The sequence below is a fragment of the Sturnira hondurensis genome, unplaced genomic scaffold (assembly GCF_014824575.4).
Source record: "Sturnira hondurensis isolate 20B ecotype Veracruz unplaced genomic scaffold, ASM1482457v3 Scaffold0000867, whole genome shotgun sequence".
Taxonomy (NCBI): domain Eukaryota; kingdom Metazoa; phylum Chordata; class Mammalia; order Chiroptera; family Phyllostomidae; genus Sturnira; species Sturnira hondurensis.
In genome coordinates, this window is record NW_028073498.1 from 2,545,167 (window position 1) to 2,572,250 (window position 27,084).

Genomic DNA, 27,084 nt, shown 5'->3' on the forward strand with positions numbered 1-27,084 from the left:
GAACCATGGTTTGAGGATACTGGTAAAAGGGCATTAACAGTCCCCACCTCGCAGGGCTGGTGTGAACACGCCGTGCCCTGGGCCAGCATGTGGTGGCTGCCGGATGCCCCTGAAACTCCCCCCACGCCACCCCCATGCGCATACTTTCTCGCAACAGAGCGACTCACCTTGCCACAGGCATGGCAGTGATGGCGCCGCAAGGTGAGGGAGAAGTCACAGCCGCAGTTCATGCACATCATAACGTGTGTGACAGGCACCAGAGTCGGGGGTCTCTCCCCCAGGCTGACCCCAAGCCTCTCCCGTATCTAGAGCAATGGAATGGGGCGAAGCTGTGTGGTCAGGAGACAGGCTGGATAGGCGCCCCCTTTCCTGTACAGGGCATATATGTGGGGGGCAGGGTGGATTCTAATTCTACAACCTCCCCCTCTCCATCTTGCACCCCCAGGAAGCTGATCTTGGGTTAGAAACAGAGCCAGGAGGAGGCACCCTGCTCTGCGCTGGAGCCACACGGTGACTGTCCAAGCCGGTGGACATGGGACAGGAGAGGTGGGAGCGTGGGGGCCTTGGCGCAGAGATGTGTCTTTCCGGTGTGTTGCCCGCCCGGGGAAACCCAGGGCTGTGTCGCTTGGTGTCAGGAGCATCCCAGGGCCCCCACTCACCTCCACGCTGTGGTGGAAGGCAGCCAGAGCCTGGGCCTTGTAGTCCTCAGGGAGGGCTCTGCTCAGGCAGCCATGCCACTCGTCCCGCTCTGCACAGGAGCTGTGGGCACAGCTGGCGTTAGCGAGGGTGCACTAGGGGCCAAGTGCCTGGCGGCGCCCTGCCCCTCCCACACACCTGAGCCTCTCAGTGTCTGGAGTCCCACCACCCAGTACCAGCGCCTGCCAGACAGGCCTAGGCCTGCACCTCAGCACCATCTCCTAGCCGGGCGGCCAGGGTCCGCTGCCATCCCCCAGGCCACCTCTTCACCTACAACACGGGACTGTCAAAGTTCTTCCTCTCCCAGGGCTTTTGTGGGGATGAAATGACACGTGGGATACAGATGGGCTTTGTCAATGACAAGCCTAGGGGTGTCAGGGGAGCTCTGAGGGTCCACCTTTTAGGAGGGACAGGTGGGCAGGGGGCCAGGGGAGAGGAGCAAACAGAAGCTGGCAAAGGCCAAGGTCCCAGTCTCTCCAACTTCCCCCACAGTTTCCCACATAACTGCCCAGACACTCACCCATCCAACAAGCGGACTTACCACATCCCCACACTGTGCCTGGAAGTTTACCTGTGTGGTGACAGCCACACTAGGCCACGAGCTGCTTAATTCTCACAAGGCCCACTAGGTGTCGCTCCCACCCTATACCAAGTATGTAGCCTCAGCCAGGGGTGGACCCTTTTGGCCTTGGAGGGAGAAAGGGTGGTGGCCAGCCAGATGCCAAGTCTAAAAGGAGATGAATGGGTCCCGCTGTCCCTGGAAGCTTCAGTGTGGGTTAGCAGGGAGGTGACCAGCCTGTCAGTGACAGTGGCTCCTTGATGCCACTGGCCAAAGGGCGGTGCCCCTGCTTAACAGAGATGAGCAGCCCCATCTGAAGGGCTGAGCCTGACCTGCCAGCCCCCTCACCTCCTGGTGGGGCAAACAGAAACCATACGCTGCGTCTCCCAGGTCTCTGATTTTACTCAGAGTTGAGGGGAGGCCCTGGCACCCCACCCAGGCATCACCTCTGCCACGAAGCCTTCCCTCACTGCCCCATATGGGTTCCCTCCTTGAGATTTCCAAGGCTTCTTCTACCCCCAAGCAGTAAATAGTGAAAAAGTACTCTGGGTCACACAGTTCTCATCTGAACCCCAGTTCTTCTTCACCTGGCTGTGCGACCCCTTTCTAGGCCTCAACTCCCCAGGCACAGGCCCCCCTCTGAGGGTGGTGCAGAAGGTCAAAGGACGGGCCCGAGACCCAGCAGGCGCCCAGTGCAGGTTACTCTTGTCATCGCCACTGTTAAGTCTTACAGCGTTGTGCTCTGTATTGTAACCAGCTCCCAACTCCAACCCAGAATGTGGGCTCCCTCCAACCCCGAGCAAATCAAGGACACAAATAGTTAGTGTCCTCAGCACAGAACCTGGCACTGAGGAGCAGCTAATGAAGGCTTAATGACCAAACGTACCTAGGAGACGGCGTGTGGGTCAGTGGGTACACATCCCACGTCACGCCAGAACCTCCACCCCACACGGAGGGCCCTGCTGCCAACCTGGGTCACGCACAGCCAGAGAGGAAAGACACCCAAGCCTTAGGAACCCTGTCCCACCCCCATCATGCCCAGTGTGGCCCTGGCAGGAGCCCCTTGGCCCTGGTTTCTGAGTTTGGGCTGGCCTGGCCCAGAGCTTGGCTAGGGGAGCGTGGTCGGGGCGGGAGCTCTTTCACTGCCTAAGGCCAGTGAGGAGGGGTCTCTGGGCAGCCTTCAGGCCTGGAGGGAAACGGAGGGTTTGAGAGAAAGGCCACCCCAACCAACGGCTAGGGAGGGAGCAGTTGCTTATCCTGTCTCTCCAGACGCAAAAGCCTGAAAGCGGACACTCTAGGAACCAAGGGGCAAAAAGCATTCTTTACTTGCCTTAGCTTCTTGTGTTGCTGTAAAGACCCCACAGTCCACAGAATTTCTCAACTGTGAGACATTGCTATCGTTACATTTTAGGAAAAAGGGCTCACCCACATTAGGGTGGGGGCGGGGAAGAGAAGTCATAGCTTTAGCAGATTCTCAAAATGGCCTGTGATCCAAAAATAGTTAAGAAACCCTGAAAAGAAAAAGTCCTTTGATCCGAAGGATACCAACCCAAAACTGAAGGCACACCCAACATTTGTCTTTCCACTTTCCCACCTGACACTCTGTCCCTTTACCCCCCAGACCCTCCCTCCCTCCCCCTCCCCATACCTGGCAGACAGAGTCAGGCAGGACTCAGAAGTCTCGATCTTCAGAGCGTAGGGCACTTTCTCCATCACAGGGCGGCTGACCTGGAAGCCAACAGTGGCACCTCAGGGCCGGCACGAAGGGGCAACCACAGGATAGGTTCTGCCCCTGGTCCTGCCACTGCCCCTCTCTGAGCCTGAGTTTCCTCAGGTGCTCAGAGACATGCGGATGCCCTGTGTGTGTGTGTGTGTGTGTCTGGCTACCAACTCTGACTCTGATTGCATGGTCCTTGGCCACTGGCTGCCCCCAGGAAGGCCGAGGAGCCTCCCTCTCCGGGGCCAGCCTCCTGCAGCACCGTCCTGCTGTCCTGCCATCCTGCCGCACAAGCACCTGCTCAGCGACTGCTCTCTCCCACTCTCCGGGCCGACAGACTCCCCAGAGGAAACCTCAGTTCAAACAGAGAACAAACTCCCCTCTGAGAAAGGAGCTTCCTTCTTCCCCTCATGGAAGCCAGCTTCCAGGAGCGAGTGAGGCCCCCACAGTGCCTCTTGTGGCCCTCCTTCTCCTCCCCTCCCTCTCCATTCTCCCAACTCAGCGTTCCCTGCTCCCGCCCCATTGCCAGAATTAACTTCCTAAAACCTCCTGCCCATTAAGCCCTCAAGAATCTCCATCAGCTCCCAGCCATCCTTGTATTTGGGATGAAGCTACACTGACCAGGCGCCCTTCCTTCCTGTCTCTCCGCCCTTATCCAGGAGATTGTCTAGCAGGGCAGGCATCTCTTTTACATTTCTTTAAAAATGTCTGCCCCTCAAATGGATATTTGCATCTCAAGTTCACAGTGGCATTTACCACAGTCAAAAAGGTGGAAGCAACCCATGCCTCTGTCTGCGGTTGAATGGACAAAGTGTGGTGTTATCCATATGACCTCACTTACATGTGGAATCTAATGACCAAAATAAACTGACAGACAAAACAGAAGCAGAGGCGTAGATACACGGAGCAGACTGACAGCTGTCAGAGGGCAGCGGGGAGGGGAGAAGGGGAGGGGAACAGATGAATGGTGAAGGGATTAGACAAAGCACCTGTACGCAGGGCCCACAGACACAGACTACAGTGTGCGGATGGCCTGAGGGGAGGGGGGCAGGGGCTGGGAGGAGGGAGGCAAATGGGTGGAAATGGGGACATCTATATTCGTGTCAATTATGAAAATACTATAGTTAAAAATGTGGTGTATATGTACAGTGGACTATTATTCAGACATAACCAGGAAGGGAATTCCGACGCGGCTACTGGGCGCGAACCTTGGGATGAACCTTGAGGACACGGTGCTACGTGAAGTAAGGCCCTGGCAGAAGGACAAACACTGTGCGGCCAGAGGGGCCAGGGAGGGAGTGTGTGTGCACCATGAGTGGGACTGTCCATTGCTGCAGCCACTATGGAACGCAGTACGAAGATTCCTCAGAAAATTAAAAATACAGCTACCATGTAATCCTGCTATTCCACTTCATTTTCTTTATTTGAAGAAAATAAAAACACTAATTTAAACAACTACGCTCCTATGTTCACTGCAGCGCTGTTAACAGTAGCTAAGATGTGGCAATAACCTAAGTGTATGTTGACAGAAAAATGGATAAAAGGGATCTGGTACACATATATATAATGGACTATTACTCAGCCATAAAAAGTCTTGCCATTTGTGACAATGTAAATGAACTCTGAAGGGATAACACTAATAAGTCAGGAGGAGACAGACAAAAAAATGATTTCACTCTACGTGGAATCACAAAGCAAACAAAGACTCAGATACGGAGAAGAGACTGGTGGATGCCCGAAGGTACAGAGCTGGGGGCACGAAAGAGTGAGGGGGCAGCTGTATGGTGACAGAGAGCAACTGGACTCCTGAGGGTGATCCCTTTGCGGTGTGTACAGCTATCAGGTTATAATGTAAGCCTGAAACCCGCATAACAAAAATGTAGTATATGAGAAAAATCACAGAGCAGTGGTCGCCAGGGGCTGGGGTGGGGATGGGGAGTTGGTGTTTGATGGGAGGAGGTCTCAGTTTGGGGAGGTGGATGGTGGTGACGGTTGCGCAACAACGTGAATGTAGTTAATGCCACTGAACTGTGTAGTTAAAACGGTTAAAATGGCAGCCGAACACCTACTTGTTTCCTCCCTCCGAGCCTTCACTTACACATTTCTCTCCTCCTAGGACACCGTTCCCCAACTGTCCACATACTATTCACTCCAAGGCACTCAGCTCCCTTCCTCCAGGAAGCCCTCCCCCCAACCCTCCTGCTCCTCACCACCCCTCTCCTATCCACAGCACAATCCTGCTGTGACCCACAACACAACACTGTTCCACGAGGCTCCCTCTTCCCAGACGATCTGTGGACCAGAAGCGAGGATGTTGTCCCCTCCTCACCTGAGGTCTGCCCGGCCTACCCCAGGGCACCCAGCATTAGACATTTACCTTCATGCCGGCCACTGGCAACGTGCTCTTCAGCCGGTACTTCCCATCCTTCTGGGGATATGTGTACAGGAGCATGTCGCTCATCTGGGGAGAAGGAAACCCCATCAGACTCGTCTGGGTGCCAGATGATCACTGAGCACCGGGTGCACACGCGTCCTGCGTTCACCAGTGACCCCACCGGAGAGCGAAGCCACGGTAGGCTGAGACATGAGCCTCTTCCCCAATTTCACTCCTAGGTACATACTCAAGGGCATGCAGATGCCCACAAAAAATCAAGTTCAGGGACCTGCACAGAGGCATTATCCACAGTAGCCAAACAGTGGAAACGGTACAACTGGATCTGCACTGTGGACTCCCACGTGGCAATCAATGGGAACAAACCACCGATGCACATGTGACATGGACGAGGCGCGGAGCATGCTGACCGACAGCAGTCACAGAGGGGTGTGCGCTGCTGGATAACACACGAAATCTCAGAACGGGCAAGACCGATCTGTAATGACAGAAACCGGGCCAGCAGTGGCCTGGGGCAGGGATGGGGAGAGTGGCTGCTGAGGGGCACAGGAACTTTGGGGGGGGCTGGAAATGCTCTATATCTGAACCCAGGTGGTGGCTTCATGATGATATAGCTTTGTTAATATACACTTAAGATTGATGCATCTTACTCTACATAAATTAAGCTTCTATAAAGTATAGTTAAGGGCAAGAGGGAGGGAGAGAGGCAGGGAGGGAGGGAGGTCCTTGGAATAGGGAGGTGGTGGGTCTTGTTCACTGTCATACCTCCAGTGACATGCTTGGTGCTGAGTTAGTATTTGCTGAAGGGACAATGATGGCTCTCCACCCCCATGCAAGGCAGACAGGAAGAAACATAATGAAAGTCACTTCACCTCCTTAGGGGACAGTGTTTCTGTTTGGCCAGAGGTTTATCGTCTGAAAAGACAACATCCCGCTCTGGGTGACCCATGGGCTGTCAATCCTGACCCTGCTCTGTGGCTGCTGTGTGACCACGGACAAGCTGTCTCCCTCTCAGAGCTCCGCTTTCGCACCTGCGAGGCTGGGGCCCCCTCTGCCCCTACCTCACTACCGGTGCTGAGGGAGAATGGCCCGAGTGAGCCCACTCTGCATGGGAGCCAGTGTGAAGCGGGGTGCTGTGGGCACTGACCAGGACATGGCACCTGAGGTCGGAGACGGGGCGTGAACTCAGGGCTAACACTTCTTTTCCCTGCGGACAGGGTCTGATGAGGGAACAGAATGGATGGGTTTTCCTACCACTAGCTCTTCTTGGGACCCCGACGTCCCAGCCAGAATACAGTTTCTGTCTTTTCAACTCAGCTACTGTGGCCCCAGAGCAGCCACAACAGGCGAAACTGAGGCACAGATCGGCCAAACAACTTGCCTGAGGCTGAGAAGCTCGCAGAGGGCAGAGCCACAGTGGTAAGTAAACGAGTGTGCCTACAGCGCGTTCAGGTGTGGTGTTTTGCGGGTGGCCACACCATGAGTCGAGAACCCAGCTGGGACAGTGACAAAACCTGGGACAGGACCTCACTCATCAGCCCCCTCTGAGGAACCCGCCTGCTTCAGTCACCAGAACAGTCCCAGCTTTTTCGTGGCTGCCCCTTGAGCACCTGCTGCCATGGCAACTGCCTTTACATCCTGAGGTTTTATGACGGGCTCAGGACCAGGCTGCCTCCTAATTGCCTAGGGTTCTCCTTTCCTCTTCAAAGCCTGTGTTTTACAGCCCCGACTTGGAGGAAGGAAGAGAAGTTCTTCACGGAGGAGAAAGGGGGAACTTCCCACAATAAGGAGCCTCCAGTGGATGACCCCACCCACTGCTCGGGGCTGGAGGGGGTGTGGGGCCATGCTGGGAGCCCCTCCGCAGCATCCCCGAAAACCCTGTGGGTCGGTGGGCGCACGCCCTGACTCTTTTCTGCAGTTGAGGTTATTTTATGAAACTGGCACCTTATGAGGAAGGAAAATTCTTCCTTCAGTGCATTTGCCGAGGTGCTCCCTGGCTTGAAGTCAGAATCTTAAAAGCAGCAAGACAAAAGCAAAGTTAGACTGTCAGCTGATTTCTCAAAAGAGACTTTACAGGCAAGAAGGGGCTGGAAAGAAGTATTCCAAGTCATGAAAGGCAAGTACCTACATCCAAGATTACTCTATCCAGCAATAAAAATAAAAGCTTTCATTTACAATGGAAGGGCAGATAAAGTGCTTCCCAGATAAGGTAAAGCTAAAGGAATTCACCATCACCAAGCCCTTATCACATGAAATTAAAGGGACTTAGAAAAAGAAGATTAAAACTATGAACATTAAAATGACAATAAACTCACAACTATCAACAACTGAATCTAAACAAACTCAGCAAACAACTAGAACACAAACAGAATCACGGAAATGGAGATCACACGGACATTTACCAGTGGGAAGGGGGAGGGAGGAGAATGGGGGGAAAAGGTACAGGGAATAAGAAGCATAAATAGTAGGCACAAAATAGACAGGGGAGGTTAAGAATAGAATAGGAAATGGAGAAGCCAAACAACTTATATGTATGATCCATGGACATGAGCTAAGAGAGGGTGGGAATTGCTGGAGGGAAGGGGGGTACTGGGCGGAGAGGGGCACAGGGGAAAAACTGGGACAACTGTAATAGCATAATCAATAAAATATACTTTAAAAAAAAGAAATCCACCTGTCCATCCTCCTGCCATCTGTCCCCTGAGGGGACATGGCTAACACCTACTCAGTGGAAGGCCCTGTGCTGAGAGAAACAGAGAACCGGACCTGGGCTCAGACCCTGGGGCACCTGTGGACGCCCAATGACAGGGAAGCAGAGAGACAGAGGCTGGTCGTCATGACTGACTGGGAGAGGGGCTATGAAGAAGGGTCGACTACGTGCTGGAGGGAGCAGGGAGAGGAAAAGAGGGAAAGAGAAGTGTGTGGGGGGAGGCGGGGGAGCAAGGGAGGACAGACGGGGGAAGGTCACGCACTGCGTCTGCGCCTGGCATTTGAAGTCCCCGTGAGAGGGACATGGCGGGAGGAGCTGGCCAGACGGGGACCCGAGGTGGGGGGCTCCCTCTGCTCTAGTCCCCGCTTCTCGCACTTCCCTCTTTTCCAGGAGCAACTGTTTCCCTCGTCAGGAGGACACTGAACCTCAGGAAAGTAACAGGACCTGCCATGGGCTGCGGAGCCAGTCAGTCAGAGCTGGGCACTGAACCCAGTCTGTCTGACTCCAACCCCGGGGCTCCTCTTCGCCATCCTGGATGCCTCCCTTTTTCATCCCGGAGAAGGAAAGCCTCGGGGGCACCCAGACGTGGCCATGTTGGTGCCGAGGGAACTGATGATCTGTAGCTCTAGGCAGGGAGGGGGACCTGTGTCCCATGGATAATTGTCAGAGGAAAGGGCGCAATCTGTTATCAAATGAGCTGCTTCTATGGGCCTCATTTAATTCTCAAAACTGCCCCATATTTCCACTGGCCCTGCGGGAGATCGAGGCTCAGCCATGTCTGTGGTCCGTCTAAGGGTTACAGAGGGGCTAAGTGTCAGATCAGCATCTAACCAGTTCAGTCTTGCTCATTACCATGCAGATGTCCAAAACTCATGGTATAGATTTCTTCTCAATGGAAAGTTTTCAAATATTTAGACTAATAAGGAGCAAGGGACAGCTTCCCCCACTGGACTCCAAGATCCGTAATAGGGCAGGAGCCACATCTATATAACCTGCACAGATCTTGGAGACAAATAAGAAGGTGCAGAATTAACAGGCAGTGAGCTCCCCGTCACCAGAGGCATATAAGCAGAGTCAAAAACACTACCCAGAGAAAGGGACTCAAGCATCTCTGGGGACTTCAAGGTACTTTTGAGAACTCCCACTATCCACTGAATTACCCACTCTGAACTATCCACTGTGTGGCTCTCATGTCCCTTTCAAAGTTCCCATTTGAGTTCTAGCTAATCTTTTGCCTGTAGCCAAAGCTCTGTCTTGCACTGCAGCTCAAACCAGCCAGAGCAGGGAGTTCTCTTTGCGGGCCGGGTCGTGGTAAGAGATGGCTGGTAGAAGGACAAAGAGCTACTTGTAGCTTAACAGCCACTGAGGTTTATGTTAGCATACCATAGGCCTGGACATTCCCTGTTATTCCAGACTATGGCGGTGAATCATTAAAAAATGATATATTATATTCTTTCTTGTGCACAGCGGAGGAAGTGCTGGCCAGGAGGTACAGCCCTGGTTCCCTCTGGGCCTCTGCCACCAACTTGCTGGGCGGTCTGGCCAAGTCAACTCTCTCTCTGGATCTGTTTTCTCATGAGTTAGATAAGGCGGTTGGAGAGTCATTCCTGGTTTTAGGACATTTAAGACGAGGACATGGGTAATTAAATTTTGGCACTATGCCATTCAAGATCATTGAAATAATAAATGAGGGATGGGCTGTGGTTTGCAAGGGTCAAGCTCCCAGCGTTCTGGAAAGCTGAGCTACACAGAATGATCCTCATCCTACAGACTCGGCTCGTTCCCAGTCTTCTGCTCTGCCTTCCAGCTGTCCTTGAATCCTGGTCCTAGGGAACTTCACAGAACCGGACAGTCCCAGGGCTGGGTCTGACGGTCAGGTACTTACCAGGAACAGGTGCCGGGGGCGTCTGTTTTTCCCTGATACTTTCATCAGTGTCCCTTCCTTCAGAAACTCCTGCGGGAAGAGGAACAGAGCTTGGCAGTCAGGCCAATGCCCCCCATTACCCTAGAGAAAGTCAGGGGAGGCCCTGGAGTAGAAAACTTCAATCCCAATGCTTCCTGGAGGACCAGAGGGCAGCTTGCAGGGCAATTCCCAGCCTCAGGGGTGCGCACTGCGTACACTGTAGTCACTCTGGAGACAGACACCCTGGCCTGTCTCAGGGGCATTCCACCCTGAATTACGCCAAGCCCCATCACAGCCCTCGGCACAGAGTGGCCCAAACAATGACTTCCGCCCTGGTTTGCTGCCACGAGAGTCCGTTCAGGACAAAGCCTCTGAAGGTTTGCTAAAATAGCTGCAGGTCTGTGAGCTGTTGCTATGCCCGCCTTAATTCTGGAGGGGACAACAGATGCTTGATACCCATTCACTGAACTGATGACCCAGGCCCAACCAGTCAGTGTGATTTTATAGACTCTCAGGCCAGTGGGATCCCTGCTAATTCTGAGTAAAATCTGAGCACAATCTCTTATTTCTTTGTCTCTTGTCCTTCACAGACTGTAACAGGTAGGAAACACACTTGTTAGTATTTTTGAGCTGAGTTTCATGTTTTCCAACTGAAGGTTTAAAAGTGGATAAATATGTCTCTTGAAAAAAGTTATTTTGCCCTGGCTGGTGTAGCTCAGTGGATTGAGCGCGGGCCTGCAAACCAGACGATTGCGGTTCGATTCCCAGTTAGGGCATATACCTGGGTTGCAGGCCAGGTCCCAGCAGGAGATGCACGAGAGGCAACCACACATAGATATTTCTCTCCCTCCCTCCTTCCCTTCCCTCTAAAGATAAAAAAATAAAATCTTTTTAAAAGTGTTATTTTTAAGAGGCTCTGTTGGGGCTCCTGAGAAATGGTGTCCTGGTTTCCCCACGATGCTGGGCTGAACTACAAACACTTGGTGCCGCTTCTTTTCAGGGGCGAAGAGACCAGTGGGAACACGGAACCCAAAGGCACTGCTCCTTTAAAGGCCTTGGGAGTGGAAAGCCCCAGGGGAGGCGGTCCACAGGCCCGTGAGCCCAGCCCTGCCCTCCCTCCTCCTGGGTAAACAGCACCTGCAGCCAGGCCTGTCTGGGGCCAGCCCAGCTGAACAATGGGGCTTATCAGAGCCTGGCCTGCCGGCTGCCAGTACGCCCTCTGCCCCTGCCCATGGTGGCAGTGGCACTCACCCTTCCTGGCTGGAGGAGATCCCCTTGGCCCCGAACACTGTGCTCAATGTGGACAAGTTTCTGCAGGTTTTCCTGTGGGCAGGAGAAGGGTGAGGGGGAGATTGGTCAGCAGCCTTTCAAGGGGTCTTATCTCCTCTGTAAGGGCTGGTGTTCCTTCTGCTTCAGAGGATGAAAATGGAGCCCAGAAGGACCTTGCCTAAAATCTGACCTCTGGTCAGAGGCAGGACCAAGACCTGAGCCCAAGTCTGCAGGATGCGGTGTGTGGACCGCCCATAACCAGGCTAGTCCTCCTGGGCCTGGGGTCTGACACCGCCATCTTTCTTCACACCATGGTGGGGATCTCTTGGCCTTGCTGTGCCCTCCAATACCCGTCAGTCTTGGGGCCACCGCTCCTACTCTAAGCCTGTGTCCCCATGAGGCCCAGGGCACCCAGACTTCAGTAACCCAGAGATGACAAATGCCCAAGGTCAGACCGTTTCTCTGGGATTGCAGCCCAGGGTATGGTCTCTGAGGGATAGTAACCAAGAAAATTTACCACTTGGGGAGAAAATGGGCCTGTACTCCTTGAGTAAAAATAAGTGTGCCTGAGAATTCCTCGTCAGCCCTCTGCGGGGTTACCGCCCACAATATGTAAAGTGACACATCTTTTTCCCCTCTGTGGAGCATCCCATAATACTAGAAACAACAAGCACCTAACCCATGGGGCAGGTGGCCCTTGAACCTTGCAGAGGGCCAGGTTCTAAAATCAGCTAATGAGGTGAAAGCCGTGTGTAGAGAAATTGCCTTGGAAGACTCTTTACACTGCCCACAGTGTGGGGGGTAAAACTCTGCACGTCACAAATGTTTAGTAGTTTTCTATTTCCACTTATGACATAGAAGGCTGTAAGAGAACAGTGCCCCCCTGAAACAGTGAGAAAAAACAGACAACCTACACAATCCTAACTCTTCTTAAGCTTAACGGAGAGCTGATATCACAAGGCAAGCAAGTGAATGGAAGCCCAAAGACCCACAAGCCCCATCACTAAGATGCAAACTGTCGTGCCTTTGGCCACACATGGGAGGCAGGTGCCTGGCCTGGAGCACACGTGGCAAACACAAGGCCCACCTTGTTTTACCCAGCCTGGCACCTGGTCTCTCCTCAGCGGCAGTGCCCAGCTCTCACTTAACTGTTAAGGAGTAGTTCCATTCATACAGTCCTAAAACTACATTCGGCCCTTCAAAGGCAACCTTGAAGCTGATGTGGCCCCTGGTGAAAATGAGTTTGACACCCCTGGCATAGAGGGTAAGAAAGCAGCTAAAAGGTTCATGAATCCAGGTATGGGCAGGTCAGACAGTTTAGGATAACAGGGAGTGTTATCCTAAGACACGAGAAACTTCTGCAGTCACTTGCAAGCTCTTCCCAGAAGTTTCTACCAGGTGCTTACAAGGAATACTGGGGGCAGACGAGGGGGCCAGAAAGAACATCCCCACCCCCAGCCTGCCCTGGTAGTGAGACCAATGCTGTCTGCCCCAAGGAGAGGGGGACACAACCCCTTGGGTCCCGGATGGTGCACCAGCACAAAGCAGAAACCTCTAAGACCTGCCAACACATAGGCAGAGTTTGGCTGCCAAGCAGGGGAGGGGCAGGCAGGCTGAGAGAGTCCAGCTCCCCGGCCCTGCTTAAGAGTGAGGCTTTTCCTGAAGAGCCAAGATTTGGGGGCTTAGCACTGAGGGACAGGAAACAGTCGTCTACCTCAAGAAGGGGCAAGAACACAGCGAGAGGTCCCTTCTGTGATACAGGAACTGCTAAAAGCTGAGGGTGGAGCAGCAATGTAAGAAAAACTCTCTGGAACTTCAGGCCATACCAACAGTACCAGGTAATAACGGTCCCCTTTTAGAGGAGCATAAAATCTGTAGGGTGCTGAAGGTGACAATGGTGACAACAAAAGCCAAAGCTGGTTCAACCACTGAGTGCACTGACCCATCGCCCACCCACACGAACAGCATGACAAAAAGGGAGCACGCCCACTTCTGGCAGCAGGTACTACTTCCCTCAGTCTCTGTAAGTCTTCTACACGTAATGTTGGGCATTCAACCAAATATTATGAGAAAAAAATCATGAAAGAACCTAACTAATTTTCAAGAGACAAAGCATTCAGCAAAGCCATCATGAGAGGTGACACAGATGTCAGAACCATCAGACAGGGACTTTGGAGTAATTATGATTAGTATGTTTGAGGAGCTGATGGGAAGGACAGCGGGTGTGAACAGATGGAGAATTTCAGCAGAGAGGGAAACTCTACAAGAGTCAAATGGAAACGCTAAAAATAAAAGCCATGACATCACAAATGATGAATTCCTTTGATGGGCTGAGCAGGAAACTGAACACAGCTGAGGGAAAAAATCAACGAACTTGGAATCAGGGAAGTAGAGATTAACCAAACTGAATCACAAAGAGAAAAAAAGTGCAGGGGGGAAGAGAACAGAGCATCCGAGAGAAGTTTCCAAAGTTAATGAATGACCACCTGAAACATAATATCGTATGTCAACTGTAAGTGGAAAACAAATTAATTTTTAAAAATAAATTTAATGAGTGACAACAAATCACAGATCCAGGAAGCCACAGAATCAAACAGGATAATTTACACCCAAGCTTCTAAAATCACACACACTTAGACATCACCATCAAACATCTAAAAGTCCAATGTAAAGAGATTTTGAAGGCAGCTAGAATAAAAAAATACATTAAATAAGAAAGATAAATATCACTATCACAGCAGATTTCTTATCAGAAACTATGTAGGCCATAAGGCAGTGGAGTGGCATCTAAAAAGTACTAAAAAATGGTCAAGTCAGATTTCTATATCCATGAACAATATCTTTCAAGAATGAAAGTAAATTGACTAATTAAATAAGTGGATAATGGATGGTGGGGGCTGGGTTTCTCACTGTTGGAGTGGAAATTCACAGATAAGCAGGGGGAGGAGGCTGGAATAATCCATCCATGCAGCACCAACTAGAGTTGGAGACATCAGCAAGAACTCACGTTTAGCTTAATATAGGTGATTACATATAGAAACAGACATACAGATATATGGGTTATTACAGATGACCCTTGAGGGACATGGGTTTGAACAGCACTAGTCCACTTATATGCAGAGTTTTTTCAGCTGGCCCATGCAGTTGAAACCACGTTGTTCATGATGACTCTGTGTGATTGGGAATCTGCACACAGAGAGCCGTGTGAGTTGTACTCAGATTTTCGCCGGCGTGGCAGGTCGGGGTGCCCTTAACCCCATGTTGTTCAAGGGTCAGCTGCATATACACATATATTTCTTTGCTGTGTCAGCAAAGATGACCTAAAAAAAAAGATTTCCCAGTAGCAATAAGCACAATGAGTGCCCAGATCTTGGTTTCTAATACATTGTACAATTAAGAAACCAGGATTCCTTGGAGAAATGGCTGATTCTAGACTGGGACAGGAAATACACTAGATGAGCCTGGAGCACCTTGTCATGCCAGAAGGTAAGAAAGTGCTAAAAATAAAAAAGAAACAAACAAACCCCACTCAAACACATATGCATGGGGGCACATGGGAGGGACCGACGGAAAGGGAGGGGTTCTAAGGAGCCAACGCTGGAGCAATCTGAGAAACAAAATCAAACACATGAACTTCAACCCAAAGCATGAAGTAAATATCCTGAGTCCTAACTTACACGAATGATCGATTTCTTCATGATGAGTACATGAACAAAAGAAAGAGAAGAGACAAATCTGGGCAGAAGAATTCCAAACAATTTAGGTGATACTCTGCCCTTAAGGAGAAGGAACACAACTCCCCATCCGTTAAATGCGGGCTGAGCACAGTAACTCTCCTCCACAGAGTGTGGGCGAGGCGGTGAGCATGTGTGCCCAACTTCACTGTGGAGACACCCGACACACACCCCTCGGCCAGGGGACCAATGTCGAGGTCAACAGTCATCTGTTGTGTTGCTAGAATGGGCCCATCACAGGATTGGATGGAAGTGGGGCTTTATTTCTGTGATCTTCTCCCCCCAAATCACAAACCTTGTCTAATCAGAAAAATATCATACAAATTCCAAAAGAGGGACATCCTACAATGTACATGACTAATATTTCTCAAAGTTGTCAAGGTCACCAAAAATAAGGAAACTGTGAAACTGTCATAATCAAGAGAAGACAAAGGAAATCTGAATGAACTTCAGTTTTCAGTTACTCATATGGTATCAATACTGGTTCTTTGATGTAACACATGTGTCCTGTCAATGTGTTAACAATAGAGTAAACTGGATGCATGGGAACTCTTGTCTTCTCCATTTTTCCTGTAAACTTAAAACTGTTCTAAAAGTAAACTCTTTTCAGAAAGTAGAACGGCGTTTGCGGGCACTGTGGGGGGAGGGGAGTCAGTGTTTAAGGGGCACAGGCTCAGGCAGGGGCGGGGAAGGCAGGCTCAGGCAGAGTTCCGCAGATGGATGGCAACGGCGGTGGCGCAACGATGTGAACGTGCTTAACGCCACCGAACTGTCCGGTGAAAACTGGTTAGGAGAGTAAAATTTTTGTTATGCATATTTTATCCCAATAAAAGGCTTGTAACAAATAAAGTGCATTTAAAAAATGAAGGTGAAAATGGTAGAGTGCATACTCGTACATGTCTCCTCACTCTTTCTGGAGGGAGATCTCTCACTTCCATGCTGTGGAGAAGAGGGCAATCAATGGGTAATTTGATTTCCAGTCTCAAAAGCCTGACCTTCTACCCAGACGTCTGATTTTTCTTCATGGGACTCGCCTGAGGCTTGGTCTGAGCGCCTGCTGCCGGAAGCCAGGCATATTGACCCTCCGAGAGAATCCCTGCTCAGCGCTGGAAGAGGCTCTCACTGCTGACACACCTGGAGCCAGCTCCAAGCCCCTGTACTCACACAAAATGACACACCTCGTGACTGGGGTGATAAACGAATCCCAAGTGCAGGAGCAGAGAAAAATATTCCCTGTGTAAGTTTGAATGTACCCCATGAGGAGCAGGGACTGCTTGGTGACATGCAGATGTGTATTCACGCAAGGCCGGTGTGGGGTGGCAGGTATGCTGTGCGGCCCGGTGGTTAGGGCAGATGCGAGTTTAGGGAAAGCGTTTTCAAAAGATAGAGCTGGAACAGTTAGATACGCATATGCAAAAGCATGAATTTTAACCATCCCTCATACCATACATGACTATTAGTATCAACTTAAAATGGACTAAGAGACCTAAATGTTAAATATAAAACAGGAAAACTCCCAGGACAGGAAAGGGGGAAGCATTCTCAGGAACTGCTATAAAGGACACGTGGACAAAACCAAGGTGGGGGGGATGGAGGCAGGGGAGGGAGGTGGGTATTGCTGGGGCGGAGGGGGAGTGGTGAGGGGTAATTACGGACAACTGTACTTGATCAACAATAAAATAATTTAAAAAATAATAAAAAGCTTCTAAAGGTTGAAAAAGAAAACTCCTAGGGAAAAAATATAGAGAAAAACTTTGTAACCTTGGGTGAGGCAAAGATTTCTTAGATAGAACATTAAAATCATGATCCGTAAAATGAAAAATGAATAAAGTGGGATTTTTATTAAAATTAAGAACTTCTGGTCTTCCAGAGACACTGTTAAGAGAATGAAAAGACAAGCCAGAGGCTCGGAGAAATTATTTGTGAATCATTATCCAAAAAAGGAGTGAAAGAAGGCAGACAAAAAAGAGCACATATCGAATAATTCCATTTTATAAAATTCTAGAAAACGCAAACTAATCTGTAGTGCCAGACAGCAGGCCAGTCGTTGCCTGGGGATGGGGAATAAGGGGTCACAGAGAGGTAGCGGGAAGAGTTTTGGGGTCACAGATATGTTCAGCATTCTGATTATGCAGGTGGTCTCACGGATACATACAAACATCGGGTCTTCCAGACGTGTATGCATTAAACGCGTGCGATTTATAGTGCATAAGTTGCACTCCGAGGCAGAACTGGGCATGGTGGAGGGGTCCTGACCTGGACCCCAGAGAAGGAGCCCACAGGCTGGACTTACCCCTTGCTCCATACTGTCATTGGCATGGTCTGTGACCTTGGAGATGAGGGTCAGTGCACCTGAGGAGGGAAGCAGAGCGAATCACTGGGCCTTCTGGGGAGGGCCAGTCTAGTTGCTGCCATCCTTGCCTCCTCTCTCTCTCCCCTCCCCATGCCAGCTCCCGTGATCACTGCATTTTCAGGGCTTTGTAAGTGGGTGGCACCGATTCTTCCCATGGTTGGGTCAGGTTACAGCCCCAAGCCACCACTGTCTAAGGGAACTTGACGGTGAATTGACCCCTTTGTGTCTCAGTTCCCCTGACTGTAACCTGAATATATTAAAGAGGGACAACCACAGCAGGCCATATGAACAGCCACAGAGAATTTGGAGGAAACAGGGACACTGGGGTGAGGGTTTTAGACCTGGTACTACCTCCTATCTCCAAATTCTGTTAATCCCCTCCTCGTCTGACTAGATGACAGCCCATCCCAGGGAGTCCCATGTTGAAGTGAACAGGGGGCGGGGGTCACCTCAGAAGCCTTGGGGGCTTCGGGTCACTGCATCTCCAGCTGTTGGGGAGGGGACTATGTCCTGGGTCTAGAACTGATGTAAAGAACTGGAGCAAAACAGGACTGTGTCCCCTCCTCTGAGTTCACTCTGGACTTACCCTGTGTGTTATCATACTCAGCTGAGTCCGGGGAAAGGTTATTCAGATAGTCTGCAGGCAGAAGGAGAGCCAGGCGTCAGTTTGCCCCGGGGGGGTGGGGGGGGCGGCCCCTCCTGTCCGCAACAGGAGCCCTCTCTCTCCAGAGAAGGAAGAAAAGTTGCAGAAGAGCAGGGTGCCCACCTTCTCACCCCTGTTAGCCCCACCACAACACCACACCAGCAATGACCAGGCCGCCGGGACTGCCACCAGCTGCCATTTTCTCACGAGTGACTTCGGTGTGCCTGACTCAGTGTCTTCAGGATACAGACTCAAACATGGTGAGACCCTGCCTTCAAGAAGCTCCGGTCTGGGAGAAACAGGTGTGAGTGTGATGTGTTCAGGCTTTAACACATTCACAACCACAAAGCTCTCCACACAGGCTGTTATCGCTCTGGCTACCTCACCTGTCACTCATTCACTGCCAGAGCTGCCATCTTTGCTGTTTTTCACCCCGGTGCCTTTGCACACCGTGTTCCCTCTGCCTGGCGCTCTCTGCCTTTCGAGCTTCACAGGGCTCATGGCCTCACTTCGCTGAGCCCTACGATGCTGCCACCTCAAGAGTGGTCTTTCCTGGGTGCTGTATCGAATCAGACCACTGTTCACCTACTTTATTTTTCTTCAGCTCTTATCACTGACATGTATTTTCATTGCCTATTTGTTGGTTAGAGTATAAGCTCCAAAGGGTCATAAAGCTCGGCTGTTCGGTTCACTGTGGTATCTCTGGTATTTAGCATGGGGCCCAGAACACAGGGGCTGCTCAGTAGATACCCACTGAATTAGATGATGTCTATCTGCTGACCCTGTGTACTTTTCTTACAGCCTTGGTCACTGCTAGGGATTACGTGGGTATCTGCACGTGTGGCGGCCTCGCCCACTGCAACACTGCATCCCCAGGCGAGGGGTCTTTGTCCATTTGAGAGGCAGTTGGGTGAATGGGTCTGGAGCTCCGGAAAGAGGGGTGTGTGTTTCTGGCAGCTGGAGGTAGGGGAGGGGGAGACATTTCCTGGGGAGAATTTGCACAGAGGGCAGTAAAGAGGACCTCCGACAGAGACCGGAGAAACGCACATTTGTGGGTTGGTGGAGGAAGAGAGGTCGTCACTGAGAGGATGAAGCGGTCAGAGAGAGGCAGGGCAGAGAGTGGCACAGGGGTCCCAGGATGAAAGGGCTCAGGAAGCAGGGGGTGGTCAGTGGCAGAGCCACAGGGACGGAGGGCCGGCAGGTGCCAGGTGGAAAATGCCCACTGATTCAGCCACAAAGAGGGCTCTGGCGATGATGAGAACTGCTTGAGGGAAGGCAGCCACCCAGAGACAGGAAGGAAATGAGGAATGGGTGAAAGTGTGAGTTTGTGTTTAGGAAGGGAGAGGTGGGAGGAAGTTACAAGAGGCGGCCACTGAACTGAGGCTTCCAAAGTAGCAGCGAGGGGTCCAAAGCTCAGCTGGAGGGAAGCTGGTGGCAGGGTCTGGTTCCTCTGGAGGGACTGGAGGCAGGAACTGAGTGCAATCCCCACCCCCGACCCTTCGGGCCAGGCTGGGAGGGGAGGTTGTGATCACGCACCTTGCCATCATCACGCCTACCCCATCCACAGGGGCCTTCCCTGCCCACAGCCTCAGTTACCTTGACCTCCCATTGGGCCCACCTGTGAGGAGCACTTGGTACTGGAAGAGGCGCTGAACTACCCGCAGCAGCCTGTGCTTCACGTTCTGGCTGCCTCCTTGCTGGCTCTGCTGTTCCCAAGAGATGGGGAAGGACAAAATTCTGTCAGGGACCCTGGCCTTAGGGCTCTGGGCTCATGCGTTCTACATGCACTGTCCCATCCAACCCTCTTCCTGGCCAAGCTGAGCTTCCCCCATTTCTAAACCAGTTTCCCCTCTTTCCAGGAAGTCCTCCCAGATGAGCACCACCCTGCTGTGACAGTTCATTCCTTCAGGCTCGCAGTCTGTGCTACATTCAGTAATTCTTCTAGTGCTAGTAATTGAAAAAAGCCCCCCCATTTTCATGCCCAATAACTGGATCCCCAGTTGGTGGCTTTTTGTTGGTCACTCAAATGGCTCCACCTTGTTTTGTGCTTTTCTACTGGGATAGGAGAAGGGCAACTGAAACCCTCCCCATAGCTGGGGTTCACTGAACTGCCATCTTCTGGGTTCTTCCTTCTACAGGGTCACCCTCCCCTCCCCTCGGCCTCCCACCCCTGCTGGAGGGTGGCCAAGAAGCCCCACTGATTTGCTTTTAGCCATGCCCACCCCACCCCCACCCCTTTATCCTTAGAGCAGGTTCTCAGAGGACCAAGGGACCCACCTCAAATTCATGGACAGCAGCTGCCAGCCGGGGAGAATGGAGGCAGTTCTCAGCAAGCAGACTTAGATACCTGTCAAACTGCAGGATGTGAGCAGCGTGGTGGTCAAACTCCTGCTCCCGAGCCAGGAAGACATCGGCCACCTTCTGCTGGCCCTCCCTGCAGCCAGGAGTAGGGCAGGACAGGGAGAACTCAGCCTCGTGACCAGAGCAATGTTAGACAGTGAGAGCTGGAGCCACAGCCCCAGGAGCAGAACCCAGCTGGCTCCTCCCACTGTTGTTTTACTGTGGGCAAATGACCGCACACCTCTGTGTCTAGGCTACCACGCCTGTCAGATGAAGACACTGTTCCATGTGGTGGGGTTTTTAACCCCCTCCCCCTCCCAGGGCAACAGGAGCAGAGGCCAGCTTCCAGGGGACTGCTCACCAGTGCAGCAGCCTCTCTCCCAGCTCCTCCAGGATCCCGAGGTGAAGGTCGAGGATGGCGGGGAGTTCGCTCAGGCCACGCCTCAGCTCCTCCCTGGCCACTGTGTCCTTGCCCTCTTGGTCCATTTCATCCAAGGCCCTCACAACGGCTCCGTGGAAATCCTGAAACCCCAAAGGCCTGTTACCTGTGGGTGGACAGGACTGAACACAAGTCCTCCCTGGCATTTCCCTTGTGACTTTGGAGTCCTGGTCTATGGACAGCTGGGACCTTAAGCAAACGTCTCAGGCCCCGGCGTTCTCGCCTGTCCAACAGGGCAGATTACACACACCTGTGGTCACGGGTAACTGATGCCCAAGCAGCACTGAACACGACTCCTAGCACAGAGCAGGGGGCTTAAAGCAGGTTCGTTCCGCCCCCTTTCGTGTGGGATCCTGGGTACACACTCTTCTTTTACGAGGTGGGTGAGAAGTGGGATAATTCCTTCTCTGAAGAAATACAAAGCTCTTCTTGACAATGAGCCATTTTTAAGAGGTCATGCACTGGGTTTTTCGAAACAAAGTCTTAAGAAGTCACAGACATCCACTCTATGGAATATCAAGCAGTCACTTAAGATGATGCAGACAGTGACCATGTAAAATACGCATGACCTGGTGCTGAGAAATCAAGAAAGGACACAAAGTTGTCTTCCCACCTGAGTACAGCTGTATAAAAAGTGAACGGAGCAAAAAGCTAAAAGGAAATGGAATAAAATGGAAACAGTGGCTATGTCGGGGTTATGGAATTAGGAATGATTCTTTTTCTTCTTGGCTCTGTTTTCTAAAATTTCTGTATCAAGATTAATTACTTTAAATATTAAACTAAATTTAATAAACATTAAAATGATAAACAATGCAAGACTTTTTTTCTCACGACAAAGATATTTTATCTTTAAATACAACTGCTTTTGCGCAAGGCCCAGGTCTGTAGTTTTGAATACATGAGGTACCCTGAGACACCCTTGAACTGTGGAGCAATGCGTATAGGGAGAACCTCAGCATCAGGGGTCATGTGATCCAGCCTCCATCAAGGTCAAATTACCTTTAGGACATTCAGGAAGGATGATCACTTTGCCTTTTTTGATTGCCTACCGGACGGGAAACTCATTACTGAGCAAAGACAGCTAATTCCACTGCTGATTGCTAGAAAGGCCTCTTTATATAGAGATCTAAAAGGGGAAAGTGCCTGACAGGATGGGCAGTCCTTCCTCCAGGAAGTCTTTCTGGTCTTCTCTCAGGCATGAAGGGAGTGCAGGGGAGACCTAGTGGTGACGGGACAGGGCTAGGGAAAAGGGCAGGGAGGTAGGACAGGAGTAGGGAGAGGGAAGGGGGGAGGGGAGGGGAGGGGAGGGGAGGGGAGGGGAGGGGAGGGGGGGAGGAGAGGGGAGAAAAAGGAAAGAGAAAGAGAAGGAGGAGACTGAGGGAGAGAGAAGGAGGGTGGGATGGAGTGATTGACAGAGAGAGTGAGACAGGGCACACGAAAGGCAGGAGATTCACGCCCCTCCAACACCTATAAAGAGGCTGCCTGTGTTGGCCTGCGTTGTCAGACAGGATAGCAGATGTGGAGGTTACAAAGGTCTCACTTCCTGAACACTTCATCCTGTCCTGCGCTGACCCCCTGCGGCTGCAACCTGCTCTGCCGGGAATTGTGGGGAGCACAAGGGTAGGGCGGCCCACCCTGGCTTGCAGTCTCAAGGAGGAAGGATGATCTGGTTCCTGCTGAGGCTGGCCTTCACCAGCACTGGACTGGTACAACTCAAAGGTATTGGGATACCTCTAGCCCCATCACTAAGGTCAGAAGCTCTTGGGGCTGAGTTTTGAACTAATGAATAGATTCTCTGGCTGAAGACATGTGTGTTCTTAAGTGGAGGCCACATGCTTGAACCATAATTGGAAATGAATGTCATTGTATCTGAGCTACCATAGCCCTTCCTGAAAGCATGTTGCAGAGGGTGGAGAAAGTGTGAATTACGAGTAAGAGGGCAGCCAGGTGGGGAGCGTGGCTAGAGGCGGGCAGTATTTACTTATTGTTTCTGCCCACAGTTGGCTCTGGGATACGGGATCATTCTGGACCTTGGAGCGGAGGTTTCTCTGCTGACTTGGGGGCAGGAGGACCCTCCCACTCTTTCCTTGTGAGTCTCCCTGTTTAGGACCCAGCGTCCAGGCCAGCTGAGTCTTCTCAGTGCTGGTGTCCCAGAGAAAGAAAGAAAATGTCCTGATGAGGACAATGACCCTTGTTGCTTGGGCAGCTGGTTGATAGAGGACTTTTGACATATTCGTTCATTGGCCAGGTTCAAGCCCAGTATTTTAGTACAAGTGTAGCCGAATGACTGTGGACAAACTGTAACCTATCTAAGCCTCAGTTTCTCCACCTGTAAAATGGGGACAACAGTATAGCATGAAGCTGGTGGGAGCTCCTCCTGATGTTTAAAACTGCAAAGTGCTGTCCCCATGGCAGTTATGGTTATATTTTAGACGTGACACCTTCAGAGCAGGGGCACATCTGCTTTATTTCCGACCATGTTTCTCAGGTCCAGCAGTGTATGTGACAGAGAAGGACTGTTATAACGCTTGCAAACTGATGGACTGCAGAACCCTTATTTAACAGAAAAGGAGAGTGAGTTGTGGGGAAGCCCAGACCCGAAGCACCACAGAAGGGGGTGGGCAGGGAGAGGGAGAGAGGGGCTGGCAAAGGCAAGACTGACGGCTGCATCTGCATCGCACTCCAGGGAGCTTCGATATTAACTGCTCTGCAAGCTGGTTTCTTGTCTGTAATTAATTCCCACTAAATTGACTCAGTCCCAATGGACAGGATGGCCATCATTAATGGCCATCATTTAAAAAACTGGAGCATAATCGGAATCGCCACAAACGTCCATTCTTAAAACTCATGCATCAGCTGAAGGCGCCGAGTGCCAGCCGCACCATCCATCACTCCCTGAAAGGTTTCTGCTCTCCCGGTCGTTCTGGCCCGACGTCGAACCCTGGGGTCCTGGCATGCACCGCCCAGGCAGGAAGGCAGGAGAAAGCGTCTGGCCCTCATCCCCTTACTCATTCAACAAATGTACTGAATACCTGCCCTGCACCTAGTCTTGAGGAGACAGTGAGAGTAGGAGATATGCAGTTCTGCCCTCTAAGAGTCTGTAATCTGATGAGTAAAAAGATAATTTCAGCACAGGGGTGTGAGTGTCGTGGTGAGGAAAAGCACTGGGGCCGTGGCAGTCCATAAGAGGCAGACCTGCCTAGGCCTGCCAGGGCCTGAGACAAGGGGTGGTGGCAGGGGGCGGGGGGAGGGTTGTAGGTAGAGGGGACAGCATGTGCAAAGGCTCTGAGGTGGCAGAGGAACTGAGGACTTGAGTATGGTTTGTGTGCAGAGTGTGTGGGTGTGGGCATAGGTGCACCCTTGAAAGAAGTGCATGGGATTGGAACGTGATGAAGCTGGGGGTTCAAGCAGAGGGCCCATTCTACACGGCCCCACAGGCTTTTCAAGAGACTTGGTTTTCATCCTGGGGTGACGGGGAACCTCTGAATAGTGTGCTAGGCAGGGGAGCAATGGACCAGACATCTGTCCTAGAAAGCTCACTTGTTGGGAGAAACTGGAGGTGACTAGGATGAGAGTGAGATGAGTGAGGTGGCCATTAGGAGAGCAGGAGAGTGTTCAGGACTTGAGCTGAGACCAGAGTCTGGCCGTGGGACAGAGAGAGTGGATGGACTAGAGACAACAAGGAGGAAGAATGGACTGGCCCTAATGTCTGCAGGGTCCAATCCAAGCCCCTGGGGGCACCCAAGGCCTTCCTGACCCAGCCCGCCCACTCACCGAACTCACTTCCCCAGCTCTTTGTCGAGTTCCTGCTCCAACCTTACAGGCTCTAGTGACCATGAACGAATCCTTAGCTGCCTAGACAGTTGCCTATGTGTGACCCTGGGCAAGTCACCTCCTCTCCATGGACCTCAAGCTCTCCCTCTGCAAAACAGGGATATAAATATCTTCTTTGTAGGATTTGTGCAGACTGCTTTCTGTCATGAGTGATTTCTTTCTGTGCCTTCCCTCTCTTACAACTGAGTGCTCCTTACCTCTGCCCCCCCCCCCCCCAGGGAAGGTGCTCAACCAGTAACACAGCCAACACTTCTACGTGCCGCGCGAGCCATCGTCTGCTTGGCACTTGAGGTTCACTTTCTCGTTTCATCCTCGCAACAAGGCTATCACTTTGGCATCATTATTTCCATTTTGTCTATAAGGAAATTAGGCCCAGAGAGATTAAGTAACTTGCCCAAGGCCACCAAGATGACAAGATTTGAGTCCAAGTTGGCCTGACTCCAAAGTCTTAGTTCTACCCATTGCCCCACGCCAACTCCGCATTCTACTGATGGCCCAGACAGGGGAGTGACTTGCAGGGGTCAAAGAGGAGGACTGAAACTCAGATTTCCCAAATCTTGGCCAGGGCTCCCTGCCCAACCTCAGCGACCCCGGGGCAGCCTGGTGGGGAGGCCTGAATGAAAAGACTCTTTGCCTTCGAAGCTCGGGCAAGTCTCCTAGAACTCACAGGGCTCTCACAACCACCGGGCTTGCCTGCAGAAGAGGGGACCTCACCTTCAGGGGCCTGGTCCCCTGAACACATCCCTCCTCTCCAAACCCACTGAGTTTGGAGTTTCCTGGGTGACACAGTACCTCTGTTTTCTGGGCTGGACAGTCAGGGGCTGGCCAGAATGTCCTTCCTACAAGTGGTCAAACTGCTGAGCTCACTGCCAAAAGTCAAGTGGACTTGCTCGGATCCCTTTTGGCCAAATGCACACTGACCTCAGCCATGACCTGCTATGCCACAAAAATTGCCTTGGCAAGCTGAGAGCTGCCCAGGGGATGTGACTTCACTACGCCAGGTCAGTCACTGGAGGGGACTTTGGAATCCTGAAAATAAGTCTCTGTGGGGCACGTGAAGACTTCTTAAACTGTGTACAAATAGTACTAGCTATACAGAAGAAATACAAATGGGATTTCATGTTAAAAGATGAATTAGAGAATTTGGTTGTTCTATCTACTACTCCTGCTCTTGTTACTTTTCTGTAAAATTGAAATTATTTTAAAATAAATAGTTAAAAATCATTACAAAGTTGAGTAAGATGAAAAAATAAAATGATGAGGAAGAAATTTAAACAAAAAAGCATGAACCTGTACTCTGAAAACAACAAAGTACTACTGAAAAAAATTAAAGAGGAGCTAAGTAAATGGAAAGATGCCCTACGTTTGCAACTTACCGTTTACTAAGACATCAACGCTCCCCAACCTGACACAGGCTCCTCTGAACCCCATCGAAATCCCAATTCAATTATCCGTCTTACAGAAATTGACAAGCTGATTCTAAAACTCGCGCAGACGTCCAAGAGGCACCAAAGGGCCACACAATTTGAAAAAGAACCAAGCTGGAGGATTCACGCGTCCTGATTTCAAAGCTTGCTATAAAGCTGCAGGAGCCAAGACTGTGCAGTGTGGGCATCAGGTCAGGCGTATAGATTGATGGCTCAGAACTCAGAATCTGGAAATAAACCCTCATTTATGGTCAAGTGACTTTCAACAAGGATGCCCAAAACAATTCAATGGGAAAAAATAGTCTTTTCAACAAATGGTGCTAAGCTATTTGGATATTCACATGCAAAATAATGAATCTGGACTCCTTTATATCACATGCAAAAAATTAACTCAAAATCAAAGACTTAAATGGAAGATCTGTAAGTATAAAACTCCTAGAAGAAAATATGGGAGTAAATGATTGTGATTGGGGGCAAGCAAAGATTTCTTAGATATGACAACAGAGCACAAGCAACAAAAGATAAAATAGATAAATTAGGCTTCATTAAAAATTAAAAAACTTTTGTGCCTCAAAGGACATTATCAAGAGAGTGAAAAGAACTGTGACTGGCATGGCTTAATTGGTTGTCATCTCCCAAAGCAAAAGGTCACTGGTTCGATTCCCAGTCAGGACACATGCCTGGATTGCAGGCCAGGTCCCCAGCTGGGGGTGTGTGAGAGGCAACTGATCCACGTTTCTCTCCCTTTCTTTCACCTCCCTTTCCTTCTCTCTAAAAACAAAATTTTTTTTTAAAAGAGAGTGAAAAGACAAGGTACAGAATGGGAGGAAATATTTGCAAATCGTGTATCTTCACACGCAGGGGTGAACAACATCATGAGTCACTAGGAAAATGAGATGCCACTTCACCCTCACACAAATGGCTACAACAAAAAAGATGCATAACAACAAGCACTGCAGGGAAGTGAAGAAACCGGAGCCCTCGCCCTGTGGTGGTCGGGGTGTGAGATGGTGCAACCACTGGGACAACAGTCCAGCAGTTTCTCAAAAGGTTAAAAGGTCACCATAT

The 27,084-nt window shown here is 51.0% G+C and overlaps 1 protein-coding gene across 3 annotated transcripts in view; it reads right to left on the bottom strand.

Moving 5' to 3' along the window:
• Positions 1–27,084, bottom strand: part of FGD5 (FYVE, RhoGEF and PH domain containing 5) — a 116,981-nt gene that overhangs the window by 11,161 nt on the left and 78,736 nt on the right. For 2 of the 3 annotated variants that reach the window (XM_037051145.1, XM_037051163.1), the window contains 11 exons: positions 20,678–20,838; positions 20,254–20,410; positions 19,595–19,682; positions 17,920–17,970; positions 17,274–17,332; positions 11,229–11,300; positions 9,960–10,028; positions 5,350–5,433; positions 2,904–2,983; positions 660–759; positions 168–305 (listed from right to left, as the gene is read on the bottom strand). In XM_037051145.1, coding sequence (XP_036907040.1) covers positions 168–305; positions 660–759; positions 2,904–2,983; positions 5,350–5,433; positions 9,960–10,028; positions 11,229–11,300; positions 17,274–17,332; positions 17,920–17,970; positions 19,595–19,682; positions 20,254–20,410; positions 20,678–20,838 — 1,059 coding nt within the window. The remainder of the gene's footprint in view (positions 1–167; positions 306–659; positions 760–2,903; positions 2,984–5,349; positions 5,434–9,959; positions 10,029–11,228; positions 11,301–17,273; positions 17,333–17,919; positions 17,971–19,594; positions 19,683–20,253; positions 20,411–20,677; positions 20,839–27,084) is intronic. The other variant, XM_037051153.1, reaches the window with a different exon arrangement.